At 34.3% G+C, this 15,069-nt stretch overlaps 1 protein-coding gene across 1 annotated transcript in view; it reads left to right on the plus strand.

Moving 5' to 3' along the window:
• Nucleotides 1-8,282, plus strand: part of LOC136031352 (host cell factor 1-like) — a 97,017-nt gene extending 88,735 nt beyond the window's left edge. Inside the window, exons 18-20 of the mRNA XM_065710849.1 lie at nt 1,564-1,731; nt 3,726-3,918; nt 7,742-8,282. Coding sequence (XP_065566921.1) covers nt 1,564-1,731; nt 3,726-3,918; nt 7,742-7,866 — 486 coding nt within the window. The 3' untranslated portion in view covers nt 7,867-8,282. The remainder of the gene's footprint in view (nt 1-1,563; nt 1,732-3,725; nt 3,919-7,741) is intronic.
• Nucleotides 8,283-15,069: the final 6,787 nt, after the last annotated feature.

The following is a 15,069-nucleotide window of genomic DNA, read 5'->3' on the forward strand; positions in this document are numbered from 1 at the left end:
GTGCAAATGCATTTTTTTTTTATGGGCTCAACATCAAATTTTGTTGGGATATGTATTAACGAACTAGTCTGTTGAGCATTGTATCATGTAGGTTGCTCTTGTTTGACTCAATTATCATTTTTTTCGAATGTTAAGTTCCTAGTTAGTATGCAATATACTCATTACTCTAAATTTTTACGTTTCCGATTTCAGAAGAGCTAATATTCTTATTTCCGGTAAAGCTGCCTAAGTTTTTACAATTTTATTCTTTGATTGTTAAAAACAATATCTACTGTCCATACAGTTTAAAGTGCTTTTTTTCTTTCTTTTTTCTTTTTTTCTTTTTTTTCTTTATTTTTCTTGTTCTTTTTTTTGGATAAGGCAACAAAACTTGTTTTGCTGTTCAAAAAGTAAGAATTTTTATGCTGCTTATAGAATTAGAATAATGCTTAACTTAGTCTGCTTAAATTTGTTTTACTTAGTTTTGAAATTAGACTTCGAAGTTTTTTTTTTTACCGTGTATATACCACCAGATTTATGGGCCAGATGATTATTTCAGGGTTTAGGGGGGACGAAATTGTCAAAAGTCTCATGACTTCAACGGGAAATTCCGGGAGAATCGGAATAATCGTATCATTTCGTGATGCTTATTTCTGTACATAACCTCAGTTTGTTTATATATATAAACTCAATTTGTTGACTTCGTTTAAAATCCTGTATTAAGCAAGACATATGCCATAAGATATCGAGAACAGCTTAAAAAAATAATGAGATTGGCAGGAAAATATGTAAAAGATGTAAACCAATGAGCATCTCTCGTTGGTTTTCTTGGAGATTTCTCATTGGTTCTTCTTCTTGTGTGATAAAAACATCTCCTTCAGGTATCATTTCATTCAAATATCGACTTGGATCCTGGTTTCAGTGTGAATTATCACTTAAAAAATTATATACAATGACTAACTTGGTCTATTCATTGTATTTTGAACCCCCAACTAATTGAATTGTCAATAACTGAATCATTTTGCCATCTAAACTGCTATTTCTACTTGTAAACCTCATTGCTTGAAATTTCCCCACTGTGTATTCTTTCTCGCTTTTAAATTTCATCCCAGTCAGTGTTTATCTAAATCATTCCTTTTTTTTATTCTTTTTCAAGTTTCTTTTTCAGTTTTTTAGGTCAATTTGTTATGTTTGTCATTGGGTTTGGAATTGTTTATCCCTTTTTGCCTTTTCGTAGTCTCTTTAGCCTCTCTCTTTCTCCCTATCTCTCTTGTTCTCTCTCTCACACACTCTCACTTACTTTCTTTTAATTATCTTTTTAGTTTGAATTATATTCAATTTTGAATTATGTGTGTTAACAAATGAGTTACGTATTAATGTAAATTACATAGCTGCCCTTAATGTGGGGCTTGGGAAACTATAATTCACATTGGTGTTTTACGATTATAATTAGGATACTAAAACTAAAAACACTGTCCCCATTAAAGCCGGACACTACTAATAATTCTATCGACACTGATTTTAAAACCCGTTTACCTGGGTTTCTGCTTATTTTTATGTATTGATTTTTATGTTCCATTCTAGGTATCTGCATTTAAAACCTGCTTGCCTGGGTTTCCCGGTGCACCTTCTGCTATCAAAATATCCAAGTCTGGAGACGGTGCTCATCTTTCGTGGGAGCCACCCCAGGGTGCTTCTGGTGACATTATTGAATACTCTGTATATCTTGCCGTTAAAGGGCATGGTGCTCAGGTAAGCTTTTTCTCTACTCGTTTTCATTTTCGTGACATTTTTATCATACTTGTTATTTCATTTAATCTAACCCGTCTTTTTTCTTTCCATAAAAATATCTGTTGATTTTGGACGAACGCTGATAAATGTAAAACTGCTTGACTGAAGTTGTTTTTTTGGGGCGAGGGGGAAGGGGTCTGTTAATTAATGCCTCGAGAAGTGATTAATGATTTCAGACAAATAAGATGTAAAAACGAATGGAGCAGCATTATTGTTGTTTTCTTGTGACTAATAAAAAGATAATACATAGCCCTAATAACATAGAAAAATATTTTGTTTTTCTACGCATACATAAAAAGAGGAAAAAAATGGAAGATTTTAAGATTTCTTGGTATATTTTCTTGTTCTTAAAAACTTTGAAAATCATTAGAGCAAATTAAAGCAATGATTTAAAATTAATATACAAATCAATAATCAGTGTATGAGGCGATACAAATTTTAAAAAAAAATTCATAATTAAAAAAAAACAAATCAGAAAAGTTTCGCAATCTGTAGATTGTGAAGTTCATTTTTTTTTCAAATCCTTCATTAAATTGTAAAAAAAAAGAAAGAAATTCTGATTTCAAATTTGGTTCAAGAGGAAGTGATTACGGTGACTAGATAATGCATGAACTACTGCGTTTATTTGATTTTGTATGGTAGTAGTAATTCTTCATTGATGTGTGTTTATTATTTTTTATATTAACGATAAGCTATTTTCTACGGGGTATCCACCATCCTCCCCTTTAAGCAGAAACTGAAATCAGACCTTCAAAAATGTTAGCATGTTTTCAGTCAACACGATTTAGTTGATGAAGAACCATGAAGACTAACAAACTTTCGCGATCAACTGAAGGTCTCTGTATCAACTGATATCCTTGCTAACTGTCCCCAATCCCTCTTTTCAGAAACAACAGTATATCAGCTTAATGATAAAGATCCTCAAGAAACGTCGTTATTACTAGCATCATATTCATCATGCTTCAAATATGACTGGAACTCAAATGGAGACAGACAACAGTCACCACAAGCAATTTTAGTAGTAGCAGTAGTATTAATTTATTAACCAAAAGAAATAACACAGACAAAATCAATCGGTAGCACACCAAAAGGGTTGTTTGCGAGGGTGTGTTACTAACAAAAAAGAACAAAAAATAGAAGAGAAAAAAAAACAAAAAACAAAAACAAAAAAACAATGAGTTAATCTAAAATGAGCAAAAAGTTGAAACCGCGTACCGAGAAAAAAAAATTACATAATAATTCATATACAATCAAACAACATAATATCGTGATCCCGAAGCAAAAAAAAAAAAAAAAAACAATAAACAATTATTTCCAATATTAAATCAATTAATCTCAATTCAATTCAAAGGTATACCTACCAAGAATTCCAACACGCAGCACGGCTTTAAATTGATTAATGGGCAAAATTGAAAGATATAGACTTTTTTAAAAATGTCCCTTTCAATTTAATTTTGTTTTTTTGCTGTTTTTTTTTTTAATGATTGAACTTTAGGAAATACAAAAGCTCATCTAAATGTATCTAATAAATCAAGTTATTCGTATATTTTTCCAACCTAAAACATCTAATCAAGTACTCGTACCAAGCCGTATTCAGGGGGGGGGGGGGCTACCGGGTTTGAAAATTCCCTTCTTCCGAAATTGTTGACGAACTCGTAAAAACGTAACAAAATATATATAAATAAACGTTTGATGTGGTTGACTGCTTGACCACTTCGACTACGTTTGCCTATCCTTGACTACAATGAATTTCACTGTAAACAAATTTCAGTTAATGCTGTTTTTTCGCTGTATGTAACTTTCGCTGTTGAAATAATGTAAATTAATCAAAAAACCGTGATAAAGCTGCAAATAGGAAACCTTAATTTTCTTATTGCGTTGCTTGCCTAAATTTGTTTGGCATTTACCTTTTTTAATAGCTTCCTTTTCTTTTCTGACTTTCCTTTTTGTTTTAGACTGGATCTGCTGGCTCATCTCAATTGGCCTTTGTTCGAGTTTATTGTGGGCCAAGTTCTCAGTGTATTGTTCCAAACACTTCTCTATCAGCTGCCCATATTGATACAACAACAAAACCGGCTGTTATTTTCAGAATAGCGGCTAGAAACGAAAAGGGATATGGGCCCGCTACTCAAGTACGATGGCTTCAAGGTAAGGCTAATCCTTTGTCTTGTAGATATATTGATAGATTAAATTGATCCGTAAATTTCTGTTAGCGAGTCCTTTAAACTATTTTATAAGGTAAATTTTTCCTGTGTCCTGCTTCAGTGCATATAGCTTATAATTTTAAGGGGTTTTCTTCATGGGGAAAGGGAATTTGAAGTGTTAAAAAAATGTTATTTTACGTCGAAGTATTCCAATTCTGTTTGCTTGAACCTGAGGTTGCTTCATTGAAGTTGCTTGGTGGTTCTATGGGACATTCTTAATTGGCAATTAAACTCTTATTGAGGATTGTTATTGAGTAAGAAAAATTACACTAAAGGAAAATGAGTAAAAAAACGAGAAGTATAGAGCAGAAAGCTGAGTGTGCCATCTATGAGTTAAATTGGAATATAAAGGTAAGCACTAAAACACCCAATTCGTGAAGTGAGATTTGAAAATAAATTGTGTCTATCTTTGTCATACGGTATAATATTATAAGAATGTACGAGAAATCATAATAATAGTAGCACAGATTTAAACCTAAATCCAACCAGGGATCTACGTTCATTGGACATTCAAATGGTACGCGCTCTACTCTTTCTTCAGTACCACAGAAGCAATTCTAAATGCGGTTATAATATACAGTATTTCAAATAAAAGTGGATCTGTGCTTTGTTTGCGCTATGAGAAGTATTGTGTCTAAGTGTTGAAAAAAAAAAAAAACTAAAATTCACCAAACTGTAAAGCGAGTAAGAATAGAAAATAGAAATTAAAAGAGGGGCATATAATATGACTGGGGACAAAGGCAAATTTAGAGCAAATTCTTGGGGAGGTGGGCAGTGTGACAATGAGGGCCAATAATTGACCAATTGACAAGTTTGTATTAAAAAAAAAGCAATGATTGCTCTAGAAAAAACCTTGGAAGGAGGTCTCCTGGATCCGCTCTTGGTTGGGGATGTAAGAGAAATCAGGGATCGTGAAGCTTTTATGTTCTCATACACTCTTCTATGCAAATCCTGGACTTGTTTGTCTTTCAATAATATTTATCAAACAGTTCGTGGTAACGAACTGTAGTAAGGAGCGACCCGGCTCAATAGTAACCAAAACTCTAAAAAATGAAATTTCGATATCAATAGATACATAAAAAGAATCGCATTTTAATTCTGATTTTAAATATATAAGTTTAATCAAGTTTAATCTTACTCATCAAAAGTTACGAGCCTGAGAAAATTAGCCTTATTTTAAAAAATAGGGGGAAACAACCCTTAAAAGTCATAGGATTTTAACGAAAATCACACCATCAGATTCAGCGTATCAGAGAACCCTATTTTGGAAGTTTCAAGCTCCTATCTACAAAAATGTGGAATTTTGTATTTTTTGCCAGAAGGCATATCACGGATGCGTGTTTATTTGTTTGTTTGTTTGTTTTTTTCCAGGGGTGATCGTATCGACCCAGTGGTCCTAGAATCTTGCGAGAGAGCTCATTCTTACGGAAATGAAAAGCTCTAGTGCCCTTTTTAAGTGACCAAAAAAATTGGAGGGCACCTAGCCCCCCCCCCGCCCCCACGCTAATTATTTTCTCAAAGTCACTAGATCAAAATTCTGAGATAGCCATTTTACTCAGCGTAGTCAAAAAACCTTATAACTATGTCTTTGAGGACGACTTACTCCCCACAGTCCCCGTGGGAGGGGCCACAAGTTACAAACTTTGACCAGTGCTTACATGTATAGTAATGGTTATTTGGAAGTGTACAGACGTTTTTATGGGGATTTTTAGTTTGGGGGGGATTGAGAAGAGGTGAATATGTTGGGGGAACTTTCCTTGGAGGAATTTGTCACGGGAAGAAAATTTTCATGAAGAGAGCGCAGGATTTTCTAGCATTATTTAAAAAAATACAATGAGAAAATAAATATGAAAAAGTTTTTTCAACTGAAAGTAAGGAGAAGCATTAAAACTTAAAACGAACAGAAATTATTACGCATATGATGGGCTCAACTCCTCCTAATACCTCGATCTTTACGCTAAAGTATTTTTAGTAATTTCAACTATTTATTCTACGGCTTATGTGATTCAGGGGACAAATTTCTTAAGAAATTGGGACAAAATTTAAGCTTTAGTGTAAAGAGCGAGGTACTGACGAGGGGCTGTACCCCTTCGTATACGTAATAAAAACATGAGAATACAGAAGTTCGTTACGTATGCTAATTTGTAAGTTACGTATATCTTTTACTAATAAAAACATTTGTAAAAAAATTAAAATTTCTAGCTGCCTTTTTAATTAACCAAAAAATCGGGGGGCACATAGGCCTCTTCCCCCTCTTCTTTCTTTCTCAAAATCATTCGGTCAAAACTATGAGTAAGCCATTTAGCCAAAAATAAATAAATATGTAAATTTCGTTTTAATTATTCATCTGCGGAGAGCCAAAATCAAAACATGCTTTGATTCAAAAACGTTCAGAAATTAAATAAAAAAACAAGTTTTTTTTAACGGAAAGTAAGGAGCGACATTAAAACTTAAAACGAACAGAAATTACTTCGTATATGAAAGGGGATGCTTCTTCATCAACGCCCCGCTCTTTACGCTAAAGTTTTTTTTACTGTTTTAAAAGTAGAGTTAAGAGAAAGATTCAAACTTTAGCATAAAGAGCGGGGTGTTGATGAGGAAGTATCCCCTTTCATATACGAAGTAATTCTGTTCGTTTTAAGTTTTAATGTCCCTCCTTACTTTCTGTTAAAAAAACTTTTTTTCTTCTTCTTTTTTTTTTAATACCAGATAGAGCTTAGCGTGATGATCAAAGGGACAAAATCTAACTTGGAGGTTAATGAAGGTTATGCTGTTTTTTTTTTTTTTTTTTGTCTTAGTAAGTGACTATGGTCAGCATTAATTGAGTTCGGTAGTGCAGTAAGTTCTATCTACTTTAGGGACTGCTATAGGATTATATGAAAAATTCAAAGAGCAACCCGTTACCTTTTATAAAGAGAAATTTTTTGACGCAGAAGAAAAATGAATTTAAATTGTCAAGAATAACATAGCTCATGATTTGATGCAAACTTTTCGTACCAGTAAAGTTCTGTTGACTTAATACCAATGTTCTATTTTAGTTAGGTTGAAGTGCAGAACTGTTGGACGCTTTTCAGCTATGGTGTTAACGGGAATCGATATTTCAAAGGATGATCCTATCTTGTCCATTATAAACTTTTTCAATTTGTAGTGGCAAAACTATTAAGAATCGATTGGGCGTTCTTGTCAGAGTTTTCAGAGCTTTGATAACAAATCTGAATAAACGGAATGAAACTAATAGCTTACACCTACTTTCCCAGAAATCTAAAAAGAAAAATTAGTTTTTACCGTTTTGTGCTTGAGATATATTCAGTTTTAATGAAACTTTCATCATTAGAAAGAGTATATTTTGTTTTTTGATTAAACGGAGCGGGATTTTATTTAAAAATTCAGTAAAGGACAGTCCCTAAATTTTTTTTAGCATACCTGCAAAAATACGCTCAAGAGAAATATCATTTGAGCAGTTTGGCGGTTTTGAGAGTTCCCTGTGGTGCTACCCACTTTGATTGAAAAGCTTGACTACACATGAACGTAAAATTGCATTGTCTTTTCAATCAAATTTCAAAGTAAAACGGTGGTTGTGATCCACAGTTAGGGTGCTTTTTTATTTATATTATTGTTTTCGGATGGTGTTTTTTTTGGATATATATATATATATATATATATATATATATATATATATATATATATATATATATATATATATATATATATATATATATATATATATATATATATCCACATTAATTTTCAAATCTTTTGTTTCCTAGATTCTTCCAACACTCCATCTTCACCAATGAAATCCATGAAGAGACCAGGTATGGATCCTGGTCAGAGTAGGATGTCTGGATACCCTCCTCAAATGAAAAGGTTCAGAAGTGAAGATCCATTTTAAGATTTGACATCTTCTCATCATTTAAGTACAAAAGCAAGACTAGGTGCGGTCTCTGGACATTAATAGCTTTCCTAGCCTACATCGGAAATATTTCCATCTGGACCCACATGACAAGGAATTACGTTCTTGATTATTAATCTATGATTATAATAAGGTGTTTGCGTTGAAATTTGAAGTGCTAAATACATTGGCTGAATTTGTTTGCCCTCGTGGGATAACTGCTTCTTGTATATGAATGGGTGAGACATTGGGTGACCTGCGTTCTTCTTTCTGTATGTTTTTTTCACTTATACAAATAATTCTACATACCTTTTTCACAACATTTAAGAAAATTCTGTGTTTTTATACATATGTGTACTTACTAGCCTTTTGTACGTTGTAAGTATATTTTACTGAATTAAATCCCTTGTTTTTCACTTTTCATTAGTGTTTTTTTTTTTCTGTGCTAAGTCATTATTAGAAGCAATTTCTTTAGGAACTTTTGCTTATTTTTATATGTTTCTAGTAATTTTTGAGAGATATAGAGCTTGCTGATCAAACCAAGTGGTTACCAAGTTTTCTAATGAATGATGAGAGTTTAAGGTGTATCTCCGAGGTTTGAAGCCAATGCTATTTTCCTATAGCAGTGAAATGCGTATTAACAACAGACACGAGCAGATTCTTTGATGAAAAAAATACTGTGGCTTCATTGAAAGCTTTGACATGAATAGGCCGAACAAATTTGCATTTTTTTTTCTTTAGAGCTTCATAAAAAATTAATTAGTGGGGACACCTCTAATTTTTAAAAGTAGCAATAAAATTACTTTTAGAAAACGTAGAGAATTGTAAAGTAGCCTCTCCATTTGCCACAAGATTTAAAAAATTTTGGCCGTGAATTTTTTTTTTTATTATAATCAGTTTCCTTTAAAATTTGTCATTTAAGATATTCTTCCTTTACTGTTTAAAGGGTTGTACTAATCATATAGCCTTGATTTTTGTGTCGTTTTGTAGATCTTATACCGACAAATAATCCCAAAGATTGTTAAATTTGTAGTTATAACAGATGATTTTTAGCAATAATTCTTAGTATTCAACATTTCCTCCTTTCTCATTGGCTTAAGCACTCCTTGAGGGGTTTGCCAGAATATCATTAAGAATGTTGACATCTCCTTAGCATTAAGACCAGATTTAAAAGGAAGTTGAAAACATGTATAATTGGCAACAACACCTTGAGGCAATATCATTTTAACACCATACGAATTGGAATTTGTTAGGTTACAAAGCAGATAACAGTTTGGCTTTACAAATAAAGAAACACCGATTGTAGGCCTATAAAATGTATGAACATTATTTTTAAAAAGAATATTATTCTTAAAAACACATCATTTTAAACATTATTGGCCTTTAAAAGTAAAGAAACACCGATTGTAGACCTATAAAATGCATGAACATTATTTTTAAAAAAGAACATTATTCTTAAAAACACATTATTGGCCTTTAAAAGTAAAGAAACACTGATTGTAGGCCTATAAAATGTATGAACATTATTTTTAAAAAGAACATTATTCTTAAAAACAGATTATTTTAAACATTATTGGCCTTTAAAAGTAAAGAAACATCGATTGTAGGCCTATAAAATGTATGAATAGATAGATAGATAATGTATGAATATAAAATGTATGAATATTATTTTTAAAAAGAACGTTATTCTTTAAAACACATTATTTTAGACATTATTGGCTCTTAAAAGTAAAGAAACGCCGATTGTAGGGCTATAAAATATACGAACATTATTTTTTTAAATCTAAAGTTGTATTCGTCCATTTTAGTTCCACGGGATCTCATTTTATTCCTAATAGTGCCGTATCTTAGAATATTTTGGTTTTTTCTCCATCATCTCATATAGTTGATGATTTATAAGCTCGTTCATAAATGACTTATTACCCCGGTTCGGAACCGGGGTAATCATATACTTTGCTTTACGGAGTAATGCATATACTTATTAAATTAATGTCATTTAAAGTGGTATGTTCCTGAAGGTACATAATAAACATTAGGCACCCTTGCCCTGGGGTCATAAATACAGGTAAGGGAGGAAGGAAACCCCTTAGGGGTATTTAATAAATTTTTGAAACTACTTATATTTATATACTATTCATCAAAAACAAGAGCTAAGAGCTCATATGGCACTTGTGACAAGGTCAAGAAGAGCCAAGAGCTCATATGATAGGAGCTCTAGCAAAATTCTAAGAATCAATAGATTGCTTTAAAAGGAAAATCAGAGGCTTAATGCTGGTCGGGATTTAAAATAAGAGCTTTGAGATACAAGGTACTTCTAAATATCAAAATTCATTATGATCCGATCATCCACTCGTAAGTTAAAAATACCTCAATTTTTCAAATTTTTCCTCTCCCTTCAGCCCACCAGATGGTCGAATCGGGGAAAACAACTGTAACAAGTCAATTAGTGCAGCTCCCTGACATGCCTACCAATTTTTATCGTCCTAGCACGTCCAGTAGCACTAAACTCACCAAAGCACTGAACCACACCACCTAACTCCCCCAAAGAAAACGGATCCAGTCCAGTTACGGCAATTACGTATCTACGCCGTTTATAAGCGTTTTCCAAGATTTCCAGTTTCCCCCTCCAATTCCCCCCAATGTCAAAAGATCTGGTCGGGATTTGAAAGAAGAGCTCTGAAACCTGATTTTCTTCTAATTATAAAATTTTATTAAGGTCTGGTCACCCATTCTTAAGTTAAAAACACCTCAATTTTTATAATTTTTCCAAATTAACAACTTCTAGCTCCCTCAAAGAGAACGGATCCGTACCAGTAATGCCGGTCCCCCCCCCCCTAATGACACTGAATCTGGTAGGGATTTAAAATGAGAGATCTGAGTTTCGAGGTCCTTCTAAATATGAAATTTCATAAAGGTACGATCACTCTTTCATAAGTTAAAATACCTAATTTTTTCTATTTTTTAGAATTAACCCTCCCTCCCCAAACTCCCCCAAAGAGAACAGATCTGTTCCAGTTATGTCAATCCCGTTTCTAGGACTTGTACTTAGTTTCATTACCAAGTTTCATCCCGACCCCTGTACTCTAAGCATTTTTCAAGATTTTAGGTCCCCCCCCCAACTTCCTCTTCACCGGATCCGGTCGGGATTTAAAATAAGAGCTCTGAGACGTGATATCCTTCCAAATATCAAATTTCTATAAGATCCAATCTCTCCTTCGTCACTCGAAAATACCTTATTTTTTTAATTTTTCAGAATTAACAATCCTCCTCCCAACTCCCCCGAAGACAGCAGATCCGTTCCAGTTATGTCAATCTCATATCTAGGACTTACGATTATTTTTACCACCAGGTTTCATCCCGATCCCTCCACTCTAAGCGTTTTCCATGATTTTAGGCTCCCCCTCCCATGTCACCGGATCCGGTCGGAATTTAAAATAAGAGCTATGAGACACGATATCCTTCCAAACATCAAATTTCACTGGGGTCTGATGACTCTTTCCTAAGTTAAAAATACCTCATTTTTTCAGAATTAACCCCCCCCCCAACTCCCCCAAAGAGAGCGGATCCGTTCTAGTTAGGTCAATCGCGTATCTAGGACTTGTGCTTACTTTTCCCATCAGGTTTCATCCTAATCCCTCGACTCTAAGCGTTTTCCAAGATTTTAGGTTCCCCCCTCAATTCCCCCAATTTCACTGGATCCAGTTGGGATTTGAAATAAGAGCTCTGAGACGCAAGATTTTTCAAAACATCAAATTTCGTTAAGATCCCGTCTCCCGTTCGTAAGTTAAAAATATTTCATTTTTCTATTAACCGAAATTTTTCTGAAATATTACCGGCCCCCGAAAAAATATTATTTTTCCGAATTAACCGGCCCCCACCCCCTCCAGATGGTCAGATCGGGAAAATGACTATTTCCAATTTAATCTGGTCCGCTCCCTGATACGCCTGCCAAATTTAGCTGTCCTAGCTTACCTGGAAGTGCCTAAAGTAGCAACTAAATCTCAACGTAATTAGAGTTTATTTATCAACATGGTTTGGACTTCGACAGAATGCTGAAATTTCTCAAATAGAATTTACTTACTAATATTTATATGCTATTCACCAACACTAATAGTTAACCTATAATAGTCTACTATTCAAACAACCCTAATAGGTTAAGGTTAATAATACTGCTACTAATACATTATGACCCCTAAACAATCTCTATACTATTCGCATGTCAATGCTCTTCACATGTCAATGAAAAATCCACTTTCAATATTCACTTTCAGTGTCGGACCAAGTAATTTTCTCACATCCACTGTCTTCTGGCTCCAAAGTCCGTTTCATTCCGCGATTTGCTGCAGCCCGGACTAAGGCAGGCTCTCTAAGTGGCATTTTCCTAATCAATCGCGAGTCTAATATCTCCGTAAGTGTAAACAATCGCTCCAAAACTCCTGGAGCTTTGGTAATATAAACAAAAAATACTCTTTTGATCTCGGAATAGTTAAAATTTCCACATCATGCTCATGGTGATATACCACCAAGTGACATTCTTCTTGATTGGTGATTTCTAGCTGACCTTGAATTTGAGCATAGTATTTGTGATTTTTCTTTAACTCCAATTTTGAATTGTGTGACCATAGGAAAAAGTTCTTTACCAATCCTTTTTGGGATGCCACTTCCCTTATGGTCATTCCTCTGGGAATATTATGGACAGTCTTCACTTCAACTGGTGTGCCGTTTTCTAAGCGACCATCAAGAGAAGCTCCAAGAAACTGGATATTTGGATGAATGAGTAGTCCCATTTGATCTCCTTTTATTAATGATACTCCCTCTCTCTGCTCGTACGCCGTCAGTGCAATAGCCTTCAGTAGAATTCCCCTAAGCATTGGAATAGATTTGAAATTAGAATTAATTCGGATATTCTTGACTATGGGTGCGGTTGGAGTATTTTTTTTTTTCGAGAAGCTATTCTATGAAAATAAGTGGCAGTAATCCTTTTGCTCCTCTCAAATATCCAGTTATCATTTTGCCCCTTTGTGTTTACGTAGATCTCCTGCAGTTTGGCTCCATCCAGATTCATATTTTTTGCAACATAATCAGCCTTTGCGATTTCAAATTCCTCTGGATTCATATCAGGCTTGTTGCAATTTGGTCCGTAATTTTGATCGCCTTTAGGCAAACTCTGATTCTCTTTCTTTTTGGCCAGAAATCTCCCATCCATGGTTGCGTAATATCTTTTCTTATTTGTTTTTGTCCGTTTCCGAAGATTAGAAGTTTTCTGTATTCTTTTGTTATTTTGCAAAGACTGTAGCCAAATGTTTTTTTCCATGTAGAAGATTGCCATTTCGGGCCCAGGAGTAGAATAGGCTTGCTCCACTTATCCTAGCATGGTATGACCAACATTTCGAGCGGCTTATTTGTTTTCCGCCGACGAATTTCACTGCAACAGACATATAATTCTCGGCATCGTTTGCATCGTTTCTTAATAAGTCCGCTTTTTTACAAATATTTTCCACGCCAGCTTTTACATCCTCCAAAATAGTTTTCGGAAGGTTATTATAGCGGTTCTCCACAGTTTCTAAGACCCCATTCTTTTTGGCACAGCCAGAATCACACTGTTTATGATTACCAAACACATGCTCTGGGCCTCTTCGTAAGAGTTGTCTTAGATTTTCGGCAGACCCACCATCAGCCGAGTTCTTTTTTATTGCACCTCGTAGATTTTTGGTTAGCTTTAGAATTATGTCATTTGAAGGAAATTTGCTGTGCATCCCTTTTTTTGTCTTCACAACATTATGGAGGTATTTTGTATAGTTCTTGGTCACGTGATTGGCACATTCTTCTTTTTGGATATATGATCCGTATAAAACACTTTGTCTTAGCTTGTAAAAAACACTAGAATCGCCGTCTCCGATGTATATTAAATACTGAAGGTTATGCATGGCTTCACTTTGGCGAAAACCTTCAACAAGAATGTCGGTTAAGTAATATTTTATGGTCGTTTTAAGTTTTAATGTTGATCATTACTTCCAGTTGAAAAAAAATATTTTCTCATTGTCTTTTTATAAATGATGCTAGAAAATCCTGCGACCCCTTCATGGAAATTCTCTTCCCTCATGAAAAATTCCTCCATGGAAAGATCCTCCCACGTAACCTGCCCCCCCCCCCCCCCGACCCACCCTAACCCCAACACAAAAAATTCCCCCTGAAAACGTCTGTACACTTCATAATTAACAACTACTATGTGTAAACAATGGTCTAAGTTTATAAGTTGCCGCCCCTCCCCCGGGAACTGAGGTGGATTTAGTCATCCCCAAAGACATATTTATTAGATTTTTGACTGAGTTAAACAGAATGGTTATCTCAAAATTTTGATCCGGTGACCTTGGAGAAAAATGTGCGTTGGAGGGGGCCTCGGTGCCCTCCAGTTTTTCGGTCACTTAAAAAGGACACTAGAAATTTTAATTTACGTTAGAATGAACCCTCTTGCGACATTCTAGGACAACTAGGTCGATACAATCACCCCTGAGGAAAAAACAACAAAGAAAAAACAAAAAATACGCACCCGTTATCTGTCTTCTGGCAAAAATACAAAATTCCAACTTTTTTATGATAGGGGCTTGAAACTTCTACAGTAGGGTTCTCGGATACGCTGACTCTGATGGTGTGATTTTGTTAAGATTATGTGACTTTTAGAGGGTATTTCCGCCTATTTTCTAAAATAAGGCACATTTTCTCAGGCTCGTAACTTTTGACCGGTAAGACTAAACTTGATGAAACTTATATATTTAAAATCAGCATTAAAATGCTCTTCTTTTGATGTAACTATTTGTATCAAAACTTCGTTTTTTAGAGTTTTGGTTACTATTGAGCCCCTTCGCTCCTTACTACAGTTCGTTACCACGAACTGTTTGAAAATGTAACTTGTACATGAATAAAAGTAATATAATCTACAATAACGTTGGAATAGAACTTACCAATGTCTCAGGTTTTCCCATCCTTTATTTGTTCTTATTTTTTTTTCTGCCCATTGTGAAAATTCAAATGCTAAACTGTTATCTGACTTGTAACCAACCAAATTTCAATGGTCAGCTGTTACCAATTAGACACGTGAAAAAAAATTTAAATTCCCTTTAAATCCGGTCGTAATATTTAACAGTATTTAAATATTCTGGTACAACCCTCAAGAGAGCAATTAAGCCAATGAGAAAGGAGAAA

This window comes from Artemia franciscana, chromosome 9, assembly GCF_032884065.1.
Source record: "Artemia franciscana chromosome 9, ASM3288406v1, whole genome shotgun sequence".
In the NCBI taxonomy this organism is placed as follows: domain Eukaryota; kingdom Metazoa; phylum Arthropoda; class Branchiopoda; order Anostraca; family Artemiidae; genus Artemia; species Artemia franciscana.